Genomic DNA, 14,139 nt, shown 5'->3' on the forward strand with positions numbered 1-14,139 from the left:
TCGAGTGCCGTTCCATTCACATAAAAACAATTCTTGCTTTGGCTATTCGCATGGAGTTGGTTTCAGTCCCGTGAACAGCCTAGCTGCAATGAACATGTACATGGTCTATAAAAATGCTCAGCTTCATACCCTTGTCATGGCACTTCTCACGCTCTGAATTGAATCAGTATTCTCCGGTTTTCCTAACTTCGCTGTTACAACTCAGAGAATGGACAGCATCTAAGTGCTCACAGGATAGGCATAGTGTCTGGTTCATAATGGGCATCCGGGAAATGTTTATTCCTTAATTAAATTAATGTCTTGATAATCAAATCCAGGAATGAAGAAGTGAATGAGGAAATGAATTCCTAAGTATGTAAAATATGCATTCCTCTGGAGAAGAAAAGAAAAAACATTTTGCATGGAACGGCTGTCAGAGCAGCAGGCAAAGCCCTCCTGGCTATTTTTCCCTCTGCTGTGACATCTCTCCATTTGTGATTTCCTCTGATTTGCTCTGCATTCAGCCTGAGCCTCTGCTACTCTTGCTTGATTTCAGCTCCCTCCAATATTTCTTGTTACCGTGTGGATGCCATCTGGACCACAGTGGTAACCCCTCCAAGAGAGGCACAGCAGCAAAGAAAGATGACTGACTTTGAGAAGTTCCCCTGCCCTCCTCCCCAAAAGTGTGTTGAATCCTGTCATCCTGCTGATGGGAGCCAATTTCACATTACTGTGATTCTAATTCACTGCCTTTTCAAAGTACTGAACCAATGCCAAATCTTGTTAGGAGTTTTTGAAAAATCCTTGAGTTTTTGCTAATGTGGAACTAGAATAATAGGTTTTTAAAAGGAGAAAGGAGAAAGGAAGAGATCATTAAAAACAAATAATTGCAAGCTTTTAAAAATGTTACCCCTTTGGTTTCTGGTCTTCTATGTATATTTATACCTGTGCGTATCTGTTTGTTCTGTCAAAAACCATTAAAGTAGCAAAGCCATCTTGCAGCCTGATCCTTCCCCTGACAAAGGAGCTAAGGCAAGGGAAGGGGGCATTGAATCCTAAACTCCTCCTTGTCAAATGTCAGATCTTGGGATGAAGTCATGGATTAGAACCAAGAAGCTTCTACGAGTGTGTAAATTATAGTCACTCCCAGTATTTCTAGAGAGCTCTGTAACTGTGATGGTATTTTCAATGTTTCTTCCTAATTTCCCTCCCTGGCCCCATCTTGGCTATCATGATGATGATACAGCACAGAGAGAGCTGTATCATCATCTCTGTTTTTATGATGACTGCCCTCTATCCCATGACAACAGCATTTCCACCATCAAATTCCCACTGCTGCTACTGCCACCAGCTCAAAATCTATGCTGCCCCCAGCTTCCCCAACCCCACAAGGTGGGATTGGGTGCCATGTATTTAATAATAAGGACAATAATACTAGTAACCACTAGCATGAATCATATCAGTACTCTGAGCCAGGCCCTATATGCTAAAGGTTTTATGTGAATTATCTGTCTGATAACACCAACTTTATGATAATTTCTTCTTTTATATCTCCTTCATGTGATAGGAGAATTTGTTTAAAGTTGCTCAGTAAATCATATATATTTAATAAATAGATGTGAGTGAATGAATGACCAATTATCACAGTCTTATCACAGGCATCTCTATAACCTCCACCATCTCCCCTAAACACGAGAAGTTTCATTTCTCAGGCATCACAATTGGTATCTCCTTTCCTTTATCACTGTTGCTAAGGTCAGACTTAACTTAGCTATTAGTATCGTATTGCATAATCATCTTCCATCTGCAAATCATGCCACCAACCCCATCCTCGTATATTTTCAAGAAAATATTGGATGGCTTTTAGAAAATCTGGGCATCAAAACATGGAATTACTATCTGAATTCTAAAATAGGTATAAGGGATAGATAGGAAAGAAGAGTGGGAAAGAGAAAGGGTGGGGGCAGGGGAATGATGAGGCAGACTCCTAGAACAGTACAGCCTTGCTAGTGTTAAAAACAGGGGGCAGGTCCAAGAGCAGGAGCTGCTTTGACTGAGCATCTGCTCTGTGAAGACCACACTGCATGTTCACTCTCTTCTCCAGGCGACTTCCTCCCTTCCCTGGAACAATATGTCACAAATTTTTGCCATGACCTGGCACCTACCTACCCTCACCTACCAAGCAAATAATTATATGACTGTTTCTTCTTTTCTCCCTTCCTTCCCTTTCTGTAATTTTCAAAAAGGAGCTGACACCTGTTGAGATTTTACTCTGCCTGTTGCTGTGCTATTTTCATATACATCAATCTTCTCACTGCTTCCTCTCTGCAAGCGCACATTGTAAGCATTATCCCTGTTTTGCAGAGGGGAAACTGAGGCTCAAATGATCAACTTTATTCAAGTCAATGCCGGTGATGGAGCAGCAGTTTGAGCTGAAAACTACTGTTCTCCGCATCTCTTTTCATTCCCGCAGTCTGTCTCTCCTAAAACCATCACATTTCTCCCTTTAAAAGTACTCAGTGTTTTCACTTGCAAGCAAATTAGTTTTCTTGACATCTATAGATGAAAGTTAAGAAGGCCAAGAATAAAGAGGGAGAGGCTTTAGCCACAGCCCTGTCATTCGCATGAGGCTGTTTGGGTCAGCTCAGCACCGTGAACTTTGTCCACTGGGTTCTGCCTTTTTTGCAGTGTCTCAATGAGGTTCCAGCAAAATCCTTGCACCAACATTCCCCATGATGACTTTCCCCTTGCGTATTAAGAAAGAGCATTTCAAGGACTAGCGTAATTTGTAAGAAGCCAGATGTGAATATTTTGTCATCCAAGGATTTGTGGAAATATATTATATGTGTGAGCACTTATTGCAAGATTTAAACATTTTCCTTTATCCTCCAACCTTCTGGACAACCTTTGGGAGACTCCTGAATTGGAAGCTGTGGAAAAAAAGGACTATTAGCTGCTAAAGTGAGACCCAAATTGGAGTAATTAGAGGCAACTTCTCACTCATTACAAAGACAAAACCTCAAAGCAGCACCAATTTCTCTATTAAGGCATTAAGTCCAGCAAGACCACCAATCTCCAAATCTCAGTAGGCTTAGCACATTTTGGCGTTAAATGGGATTTCGTTTTGTTTCAGTTCTAATGAAGTTTCATGGATTTCCATTTGAATCATGAATCTTAACTTTCTTCTAAAAAAAGTCCTCACAAATACCTGGCTTTCATTCACTTAGCTCAGGCAATGAAAAAAACCTCTTACAACTAGAAGAAGTGTGCTGTTTTTGCAAGCTGAATTTGATTTCATGGTAATGTCTAGACGTAGCGAACAAATCAATTCCCCCATAGAAATTCTCCAGTCAATGCAAATATAGGATATTCTTTAAAAGAATAGAAAAAGACATATAAGGAAGGACTATGTCCAGCATTTAGGAAGCACCCAGTCAATTGGAAGGTTATTTTTTAATGTATTTTATCAAGAGTCATGCTGTCCAATACTGTAGCCATTAGCCATATGAGGCTATTAAATAAAACATAATAAATTTAAAATTTAGTTCATCAGTCATGCTAGCCATATTTGAAGTGTGCAGGTATCTACTGACTGCTGTATTGGACCACACGGATATAGAATTTCACATCATCCCAAAAAGTTCTATTGGACAGAGCTGGTCTAGAGATCATTTATTAACATCCGAGTTTCTATTGTCCATCCTAACGCACTTCCCTTTGTTCTTCAGTTGCCAAACAGAGCTTTCCCATCTCTCTGCCAAGAAGTGGGAAAGTGGTTGTTTACTCTTGGGTAAAGGTGATAAAGAGCATAAACTTCTAGATACCCCAGAAGAAATTAGTCTTCATTAACATGTGTCTTCCTTGTTAAATCATTCATCAGGGAAAGGTAACATGCATTTAGATTTAGATGCCTGGAATCAGTAGGTGTCCTTAATAGTACTCACCTTAGTGCAATTACAAATCACTTAAGTTAATCCATGTCTCCTGTGCCTTCTAAATGGATAATTGAATTTTATTCTTTTTTTTTTTTTCTTCAGCTTTGGTCTGAGCTCTGAGTTTAGATCTAGAAGGCTTGTGTGGTCCTTGTCCCACAGCTATTCACCCCAAGCTACAGAGACCATACAGCATAGCTCTGCTCTGACCTTATGAAAACAGGGACCAGGTGTTATTCATCTAGGTATTGCCAGTGCCCAGCCAGAACATGGCATGTGGAAAGCACCCAGTGAATGTTCATTGAAGAAATTAATTAATCAATTGCATAATCAATCAAGGCGGCTTCAGTTTTCCTTCTGCTAATTATTCCTGCTGAGAGTTTATTCCCCAGCATGGTGATTTGCAAATCTGGCTGCACATCAGCATCACCTGGGGAGCTTTTAAAACCTACTGATGCCAGGGCTCCCCTCTAGGCCAGTACAGTTCAAATCTCTGATGAAGTGGCTCTGGCATCCGTAATTGCCCCAAAGGATTATGTTGTGCAGCCAGGACTGAGAACCACAGCAAGTTTCTGATTTGGAAGCCATGAAAAAGGTTTTCTGCCTTTGCAAGATTTTTTTTTTATCCCAAATCCCTTCTCATCCACTGCTATTTCTCCTGTAAGAGTAACATGAATCTGGTCTTCCTTGTTGCCTTACTCGGTAATGGAATCATAGCGTTCCCACTGTTCCGAAAAAAGATTATAGGAAGATAAACTCCCTGTGGGAACTTTATTTCAATCTCTTCGTGAAGATTCAAGCCAGAACCATATTGAAACAACACGGGAAATATCTTCTTTTACATTTCCTCACTGGAAGCTTAAGTTGCGAGTAAATTTGAGGTCATGTTGAGTTTTGAAAAGAATACCAAACTGTGTACATGCTATGACAGTATTAAAAAAAACATACTAAAACAAACAAACAAAAAAGACTTTAATATAAATGAATTAAAAGTCAAGTGCTAATTGTGAGTAAAGTAAGATTTAGTGATTTGGAAAGACTAGGGAGTAGATCATCAGTTTCTGCTCATGAGAATCACCTGGGAAAAAGTGTATTTGTTAGCTAGAAGGATCTCCCCACTGGCTGGAGGAAGTGCACTGGGTGTCTACAAAGGTTGTCCCAAACAGGTCGCTGTAAGAAAGCAGCTCTGAGAAATGACTGATCCAGAGTCAGAACATTCAGGTAGCCACAAGGTAAAAAATGACATGGCTGGGAAGAAGATGATCAGGCAAGACTGTAGCCAAGAGTAGGGCAAAAGAGAAAATGGAGACAAGAATGGATTGAAGAGTTCAAGAGTAAGGATGAAAAGCCTAGGAAGTATTGGGCTCTTAGGTGGAGGTCGTTTCTAAAGAAAGGGATTGGAAAGATTTTCATTTCTTTCTACTCTATTTCCAAATATTATATAATAATAGCTTCCTAACATTAAAAATTATATGCATTGGGTCTGGGCTTGGTGGCTGAGGAAGGCTGAGGTGGGTGGATCGATCACATGAGGTCAGGAGTTCAAGACCAGCCTGGCCAAATTGGCAAGACCCCATCTCTACTAAAAATACAAAAATTAGCCAGGCATGGTGGTATGCACCTGTAATTCCAGCTACTCAGGAGGCTGAGGCAGGAGAATCGCTTAAACCCAGGAGGCAAAGTTGCAGTGAGCCAACATTGCACCGCTGCACTCCAGCCTGTGACAGAGTGAGACCCTGTCTAAAAAAAAAAAAAAAAAAAAAAAGGCGTGCATGTACATTACTGTGATGAGCCAAAACTAGGAGGAGAAGATAATAATAGCTATTATTTCTTGGGCATCTACTGTATGCTAAACACCAAACAAGACTTTGTACACACATCTCAGTTAAACTGCTCAGTTAACCTGTCGTGATGTTGCCATTATCCACTCCACTTTAAAGATGAGAAAATAGGCTGATAAACTTGTCTGGAGCTACACGGCCAGCACATCCATGGCCTGATGTGGCCAGGATCTGGTCGATGTCTGTGTGATTCCAAAAAGATGCATTTGCTTACCTGCTCAGATCGAGCTTCACCTGAATTCACAGAAATTGCCTCATCACACCTCAGCCACACCTCACCAAAGGCCACCTCTCCTGTCCCAGGAAGGTGACAACATGCTCATGCTGACACTGGCTATCCTCCCACATTTTCATTATATGGGACATGGTGGGGATTTTTATGAGCCTCTACCACAGACTGTTTTTCAAATTTATTTAATTCATCCATCATGCTCTGAAGCCATTTGCTTTTTTATATTGGACAGATGTAATGAGATTTTGGACACTAAAAAATGTTTTTATTAAAAGTTATGACCCAGAGCTAGTTGGTAGGGGCTCTGCCATAAATTGCTACGAGTGTGTGAATTTATAAAGGATGTAGTGGCATAACCTTAACCTTTTAGGACACATCATAGATTACAGGATCATTTACACTAATATTGTCTCACCACCTCTCCCCACCTTTGGCTAAATAATAATAATAATAATAATAATATATGTGGTTATTTGATATGGTGGCTTTTCCTCTCAATATAGCCACAGTTAAGTCATGTTGAGCCAGGGGCTGGGGAAACAGGTGGTTGGTGGTTGACCTGAAGGCCCTGCCTTGGTGGGCCTGGGCACATTGGTTCTTCTACTCTGCTCTGCTCTGCTCTGCACTCTGTAACTGGGGCTGAGGGAAGTAAACAGTCACATTTCCTGTAGACAGGATGAAAACAAATTCTGACAAACAGCAATATTATGAGGCTATGGGTGATAGTTTTCCCACTCCTTCATGGCCAAAAAGCTCTCCTCAAAACTATTCATTTGTAATAACTTCATTTTAATGTCCATATTAGCAGATTTATATTAATGTTTTACTATTTGGAAGCCATCCAAAGAATAATTAGTTTGTACATATAGACTAGAACATGGCCATTAATATATACATGTAGATGATATATTATACATACCTATAATGTGTAATATAAACAATAAAATACAAAGTTAACAAAGCAATTAAATTTTGACCACTGCCAGCTATTTCTGGAGTATGCATTATTTTCTGTATTTTTGAGCACTGCTATGAGCCGGACCCTGTACCAGCTGCAGGGGGAGACCCTCTACCAGCTGCTTAAGGGAGCTCATGGTATCATAGGCACAGATAATGTACTGAGGTCACTCAGGAGCATTTCAGTTCAAAAGGTAAAGGAACACTTCATGGAGGAGGTGGATTTTCGCTGGGCTTGAGGAATTTGAGGAGCACCGAACTTGCAGAGATGAGGGGAAGAGCATTTCAAGCAGGGAAGACAACATGTATAAAAGCACATACAAAACCAGCTGTTCATAGACCGCTCCAAAGAGCAAAGTTTGGCTAAAGCATAAGCTGACCTTTTGTTCTTTTAAAGGAAAAATCTTGAGTGTAAACACCATGCTCTTATCTATAGCCACTGCTGATGTCTGTTAACTACAGGGCAATGTCTATAATTGCAGGAAGATGGATTTAAACTTACAAATTTACCGTTTCTGTATTTCCTAATCAGACCCATATTTTATTATCTGCTTATGTTAGAAACATATTCCAAGATTTTCACAGACATGGAAACGGCTCCTGCCTACTGAGCCCATGGAAGTGTGAACCATAGATACTGTCATCATTAAACTCATAAATCCATGTCATTTGTGTGTCATTCACTGCATCCTCATTCATCATCCCTTCCACTTTCAGAACGGCTGTTCGTTTGAGGATTTTGAAGAACGGTTTGCTGCAGCCACCCCAGTAAGAATTAGAGCATTCTCTGGTTAACTGTTTCACGTCATTATCTCATCATTCATTTCATGCTGATCAGTTATGCCTTGTGGTTACAGAACAGAAACCTGCCCATGGACTTAGATGAGATTTTTGAGGCAACAAAGGTAAGGCTTTGAGGTTTTTGTTAAACGAGGTTGTTCTGCTCATTCTCATGCATTCCATGTTCTCTTCATCTAGCTTCATGAATGGCAGACTCACTACTCTGCTCTACTCTAGTAGGTGCCTATTCAAATGTCCCCAGGAAGACTGTTAATAGGCCCTGCCGTGAGGTCAAATAATGAGAACATGTGTGTATGTGTGTGTGTGTGTGTGTGTGCACACGCGCACACACACGTGCATACGTGTGTGAACAAGTGTGTGTGTTGGAGAAGGGCTAGCACCCCTTATTTTCATCCAACAATATTTTTCAAGCCTCTGACATGTCCCAGGCATCCTAATAGATGCTAGAGATGCAGGAAAGGGGCTGTCCTAAAGAAGCCCACAGTGTAACAGTGCAACATTACCTGGGATACGATATGACAATAGAGCCTCACCTAGCCTAGTGTAGTGTAATATATGTAGTATAACACGATATAGTAGGAATTCAGATACATGAACAAGATGTCCCAAGTACACCATTGGTAATAAAAAAACAGACGAAGCTGCTATTCAGGTATATCCTGGTATAAAATATATTAGTTGCAGCCAATGTCTGTTTAAATTGATTGATATACAAGCCAATGAATGTTACCGCTCCTAAATACAGTACTGGGAAACCTCTAAGACAAAAATCTTCAACCTTGTCAGCAAATTAGAATCATTCGGAGAGCTTTCCAAGTTCCAGTGACTAGGCTTTACCTCAAACCAATTAATTCAGAATCTTTAGGGGTGAGAAGCAGGCCTCAGTATTTTTTCCCCAGGTAAGCTCAATGTGCATCCAAGGTTGAGAACCACTGATCTGGGAGTATCATGGGCAATGGGATAAGGTACAAATTGAGTTAGGAAGTTGCTTTATAGGAAGCAAAACAGAAAGCCTTCTAATTTGTGTCCTGAAGGATGTGTGGGAGAAGGAATGAGTGTCCTAGATAGGAAGAGGAGCACGTGCAAGACCCTAAGATGGCCTCTTCTTTCATAACCCTCTGTGCTTCTCTCCTCAATTGATTGTGTGTCTGGGTCTGTCTTTCCATAAGCTGTCTTTCCACCAAAGAGCCTGCTTATGACAATAGGAATAGGAATGGGAATGTGCCTTACTTATCTCTGTAGCCTTTGCTCTTGGTAACTGATGCATGATAAGGACTCCCATGTCTGCCCACTGAAAGATCACAGAATTCCTTTTGCCAAAACATGGAGAATGGGTCTGTGAGAAGGTGTTTTGGGTGTCAGCCCATGACATCTCAGCCTCCATTAATGACGCTTTCAGAATTTCTCTCTAGGAAAGGCGTAGGTGTCCGGTTGTAGTGAACTAGTTGGAAGTACCAGTGTATTAATCTTGAACTAGATTTTACTGAAAATCCATCCCTTGTTCATATCAAAGAATGACCGGGGAGAGAACAGGCTTGACGGAAATACTGGGGGACTACTTCCTTAAACATCGAAGCTACTTTTCCTTCACTGTCCTGTGTACCTTCCAATAGCACTCTTCTTGCCCCTGGAAAATGCCCTGTGGGCAAAAAAAGGAGCAAAACTCCCATCTCCAGCTACATCTCTCTTTACCAGGAGACATTTGAAATGCCAGTAATGAAAGAGCCTTACTCTCTGGCAAGTAGACATCTCAAGCTGACATTCCAAATGACTTCAAATGGATGTGCATCATAGCATAACTCCTAGGAACCTAGATTTCTGGTTAGAGAATGTTGTAAAGCTGGACTTCTGCTATTTAGCAAGGCTAAGGTTTAATAAAGTGATGCTGGTGGGCATCTGGGTCAAGTCCATTCTGGCTACTTTTAGCTGACTGATCAGAGGTGAGCCACTTCACCTCAGCCTCAGCTAGCTCATCTGTGCAACACAGACAGTGACAATGATGCCTACGCTGTTGACTTTATGGGGCTTAGTGAGTATCAGACATGATGATAATGTATTAGAAAGTGTATTGCAAACTATAAAGTATTTTGCAAATGTGAATTGTTAGTTTCACTCTCTTGAGGCCTTTAAAATGATTCATTAGAGCAATATTATCAGATGGAACATGGTTTATTAGCTTACAAATAAAAGGACTGGGGTTAACATGGGGAGGAGGCCTGTGGAAATAGATACTATTTTAGGTTCCTGATCACATATGGTTATTAGTATTATTTTTAATTTTATGGCCCAAGAATCCCCTTTTTCTATAAAATTTAATTAACTCAAGGTTCTATTTAAACAGCAAACCAATGGAATGAAATAACAATCTATGTTTTACACCGCTGCATGTTTTTCTCGTTTAATCCTTGAGTGAAAATCATCTGGCAAAAGGAATGTCTGTCTCAAGAATGAAGGTTATTTTAAAAGTTGTGCTTAAGGAGAAAATTAGCCAATAAATTATATTTATGATGTTAGTAAAAGTATGCCATGAGTTCAGCGCATTTGAAATGTAAATTGTGTGACTTAATTAATAACTTCATTTTAATATTTTCCTAACACTGAAAATAGTGGTGAGCCGTTTTAAAAGCATAGAGTTCTAGTCTCAAGGAAACCCAGAAGCTTCATTTGAGTTGATTAAATACAGTTATTACTCTGAATTTTGAAGAGGGTCTAAAAGACTAGCATAGCTTCATCAAATAATATAAAATATTGCTAACATGCCAAAGAAGGCTTACCAAAGAAGAGCGTTTCAAGTCCAGCAACATTTGGGAGAGCACCTGTGTGCTGGCCACCTCATTCCGTCAGCTGCTGGGCTGCTATTATATGAAAGAGAAACAAGATAGCCAAGAATCTTGGAAAAGGCTGTGAAATGTATGAAATTCCCACCACGGCCTTGCCCCTATCTACCACACTGCCCTCCTCTCTCCCACCTTCATGTTGGTAACACTGAACTGCTTCCATTCCCACCTACCTACTCTGTTCCTGGCCTCTGCCCTTTTAAAAGCAGTTTCCTCTGCCTGGATGGTCTCCTTTTCTTTGTCACCTGGCTTCTCTCCTTCAGGATTCAGATCCAGGCTATTTCCTTTAGAAAACCTTCTTAAACTTTGCCAAAAGCTAGTTGTGCCTCTGTATTAGTCTGTTTTCATGCTGCTGATAACAGCATACCCAAGACTGGGAAAAAAAAAGAGGTTTAATTGGACTTACAGATCCACATGTCTGAGGAGGTCTCCGAATCATGGTGGGAGGAAAATGGCACTTCTTACTCAGTGGTGGTGAGAGAAAATGCAGAAGATGCAAAAGCAGAAACCACTGATAAACCCATCAGATCTCGTGTGACTTATTCATTATCATTAGAATAGCATGGGAAAGACCAGCCTCCATGATTCAATTACCTCCCCCTGGATCTCTCCCACAACACATGGGAATACTGGGACATACAATTCAAATTGAGATTTGGGTGGGGACACAGCCAAACCATATCATTCTGTCCCTGGCCCCTCCAAATCTCATGTTATCACATTTCAAAACCAATCATGCCTTCCCAACAGTCCCCAGAGTCTTAACTCATTTCAGCATTAACCCAAAAGTCCACAGTCCAAAGTCTCATCTGAGACAAGGCAAGTCTCTTCTGCCTATGAGCCTGTAAAATCAAAAGCAAGCTAGTTACTTCCTAGATACAATGGGGGTACAGGTATTGAGTAATTACAGCCATTCCAAATGGGAGAAATTGGCCAAAACAAAGGGGTTACAGGGCCCATGCAAGTTTGAAAATCAGTGGGGCAGTCAAATTTTAAAGCTCCAAAATAAACTCCCTTTACCCCAGGTCTAACACCCAGGTCATGCTGATGCAAGAGATGGGTTCCCATGGTCTTGGGCAGCTCCGCCCCTTTGGCTTTGCAGGGTACAGCCTCCCTCCTGGCTGCTTTCATGGGCTGGCATTGAATGTCTATGGCTTTTCCAGGCTCATGATGCAAGCTGTCAGTGGATCTACCATTCTGGGATCTGGAGGATGGTGACCCTCTTCTCACAGCTCCACTAAGAAAAGTCCAAGTAGGGACTCTGTGTGGGGTATCTGACCTCACATTTTCCTTCCATACTGCCCTAGCAGTGGCTCTCCACAAGGGCCCCGCCCCTGCAGCAAACTTCTGCCTGGGCATCCAGGCATCATCATATATCTTCTGAAATCTAGGTGTACATTCCCAAACTTCAATTGTTGACTTCTGTGCACTCTCAGGCTCAACACCACATGGAAGCTGCCAAGGCTTGGGGCTTCTCCCCTCTGAAGCTACAGCCTGAGCTGTACATTGGCCCCTTTCAGCTATAGCTACAGTGGCTGGGACACAGGGCACTAAGTTCCTAGGCTGTACATAGCACAAGGATCCTGGGCCAAACCCACTAAACCACTTTTTCCTCCTGGGCCTCCAGGCCTATGATGGGAGGGGCTGCCATGGAGGAGAGTCTCTGACATGGCCTAAAGACATTTTCCCCGTGGCCATGGGAATTAACATTAGGCTTCTTGTTACTTATGCATGTTTCTGCAGCTGGCTTGAATTTCTCCCCAGAAAATGTTTTGTTTTGTATTCTTCTATCACATAGGCTGCAAATTTTCCAAACTTTTATGCTCTGCTTCCCTTATAAATCTGAATGCCTTTAACAGCACTCAAGTTACCTATTGAATGCTTTGCAGCTTAGAAATTTCTTCTGCTAGATACCCTAAATTATCTCTCTCAAGTTCCAAGTTCTACAAATCTCTAGGGCAGGGGCAAAATGCTGCCAGTCTGTTTGCTAAAACAACAAGAGTTATCTTTGCTCTGTTTCCCAACAAGCTTCTCATCTCTATCTGAGACCACCTCAGCCTGAATTTTATTATTCATATTACAGGTACTATCAGCATTTTCAACAAGTCTCTAGGGAGTTCCAAATTTTCTCACATTTTTCTGTCTTCTGAGCCCTTCAAACTATTCCAACCTCTGCCTGTTACCCAGTTCCAAAGTCGCTTCTACATTTTCGGGTATCTTTTCGGCAATACCCCACTCTACTGGTACCCATTTTACTGTATTAGTCCATTTTCATGCTGCTGATAAAGACATACCCAAGACTGGGAAGAAAAAGAGGTTTAATTGGACTTGCAGTTCCACATGGTTGGGGAGGCATCAGAATCATGGCCGTAGGGAAAACGCACTTCTTATGTGGCAGCTGCAAGAGAAAATGAGGAAGAAGCAAAAGCAGAAAGAACCCCCTGATAAATCCATCAGATCTCTTAAGACTTATTCACTATCACGAGAATAGCATGGGAAACACCAGCCCCATGATTCAGTTACCTCCCCCTGGGTCCTTCCCACAACACATGGGAATTCTGGGGGACACAATTCAAGTTGAGATTTGTGTGGGGACATAGCTAAACCAGATCAGTCTCCTTCTAGGTACTCCCATAGCACCCCATAGAGACCCCTGTTGCTGTTTCTGTTGTATTACTTGAGATTATCTGCATCTGCAAATTGGATGTCCCCCCTACCAGTCTGTAAACTGCCTGCAGGCTGACAGTTGGCATTTCTCATTATATTCTCAGCACATTGCACAGTGTCCAGCATCTAGCAGTTGTTGAACATTTATTTTAAAAAAATATTGTGCAGTTGGAAAGAAAATTAGTCCTTACAGGGCCCTACTGTGTGCCAGGCACTATTAGTCAATCTGAAAGATGAAAGGGAAGACAGAGCTGAAAGTGAGTTAACAAGACCAAGCTTCTCTCCTTTCAGCAAAAAGCAGACTTTAGTGCTTTTCTAGCCAGGCTCAGTCAAACATCAAAGAAAGTTCTTCTATTAATATTGTCAATACATCTGCAAAGGAGGTATTATCATCTCCATTGCCCAGGTGAAGGAACTGTAGCTCTGAGAGGCTGCAGATATTGGAAGTAATAGAATCCAAATATATCCCCTGTTGGAGGTAGCCACTATCTGAAGCTAGTGGTGCAGGCAGTAAAGGGATTTACGAAGACATGTGTAGATAAAGGTAGATTTATTAGAGAAAGTATGAAAATACATTGCAAGATTGCCGTGGGCAGCACAGCAGAGAAGGGGCTGTCTGCAAAGAGACAGGGACTGGAGAGAAGTTTTATAGGATTGTGCTGGAGGGGGCTTCCTGCAAATGAGGTTGTTGTGCCGTTGGGTGGTTTGTGATTAACCACCCCTCAGAACAATTATTCATTGTTATTCCCCATCTGGGACCCTCCCCAACCTGGGGCCCCTTTCTCAAGTGCTTTATCTTATCAGTACTCTACTCTCCCAGGCATGGAGTGTGGGAACTTTCCCAGAGCCCAAAGCTCACTCACTTGCCAGTAGGAAAAAACATTCCCTTCTGT

At 41.5% G+C, this 14,139-nt stretch overlaps 1 protein-coding gene across 10 annotated transcripts in view; it reads left to right on the plus strand.

Annotated features, from left to right (window-relative positions):
- DAB1 (DAB adaptor protein 1) overlaps positions 1–14,139 on the plus strand; it is a 1,264,232-nt gene that overhangs the window by 1,217,950 nt on the left and 32,143 nt on the right. For 6 of the 10 annotated variants that reach the window (XM_032297127.1, XM_032297126.1, XM_032297131.1 and 3 more), the window contains 2 exons: positions 7,659–7,709; positions 7,799–7,846. The exons of 2 other annotated variants lie outside the window; for them this stretch is intronic. In XM_032297127.1, coding sequence (XP_032153018.1) covers positions 7,659–7,709; positions 7,799–7,846 — 99 coding nt within the window. The remainder of the gene's footprint in view (positions 1–7,658; positions 7,710–7,798; positions 7,847–14,139) is intronic. 2 more of the 10 variants (XM_032297130.1, XM_032297136.1) reach the window with 1 other exon arrangement.

This window comes from Sapajus apella, unplaced genomic scaffold (genome assembly GCF_009761245.1).
Source record: "Sapajus apella isolate SASKATOON/1434 unplaced genomic scaffold, GSC_monkey_1.0 scaffold36, whole genome shotgun sequence".
In the NCBI taxonomy this organism is placed as follows: Eukaryota; Metazoa; Chordata; class Mammalia; order Primates; family Cebidae; genus Sapajus; species Sapajus apella.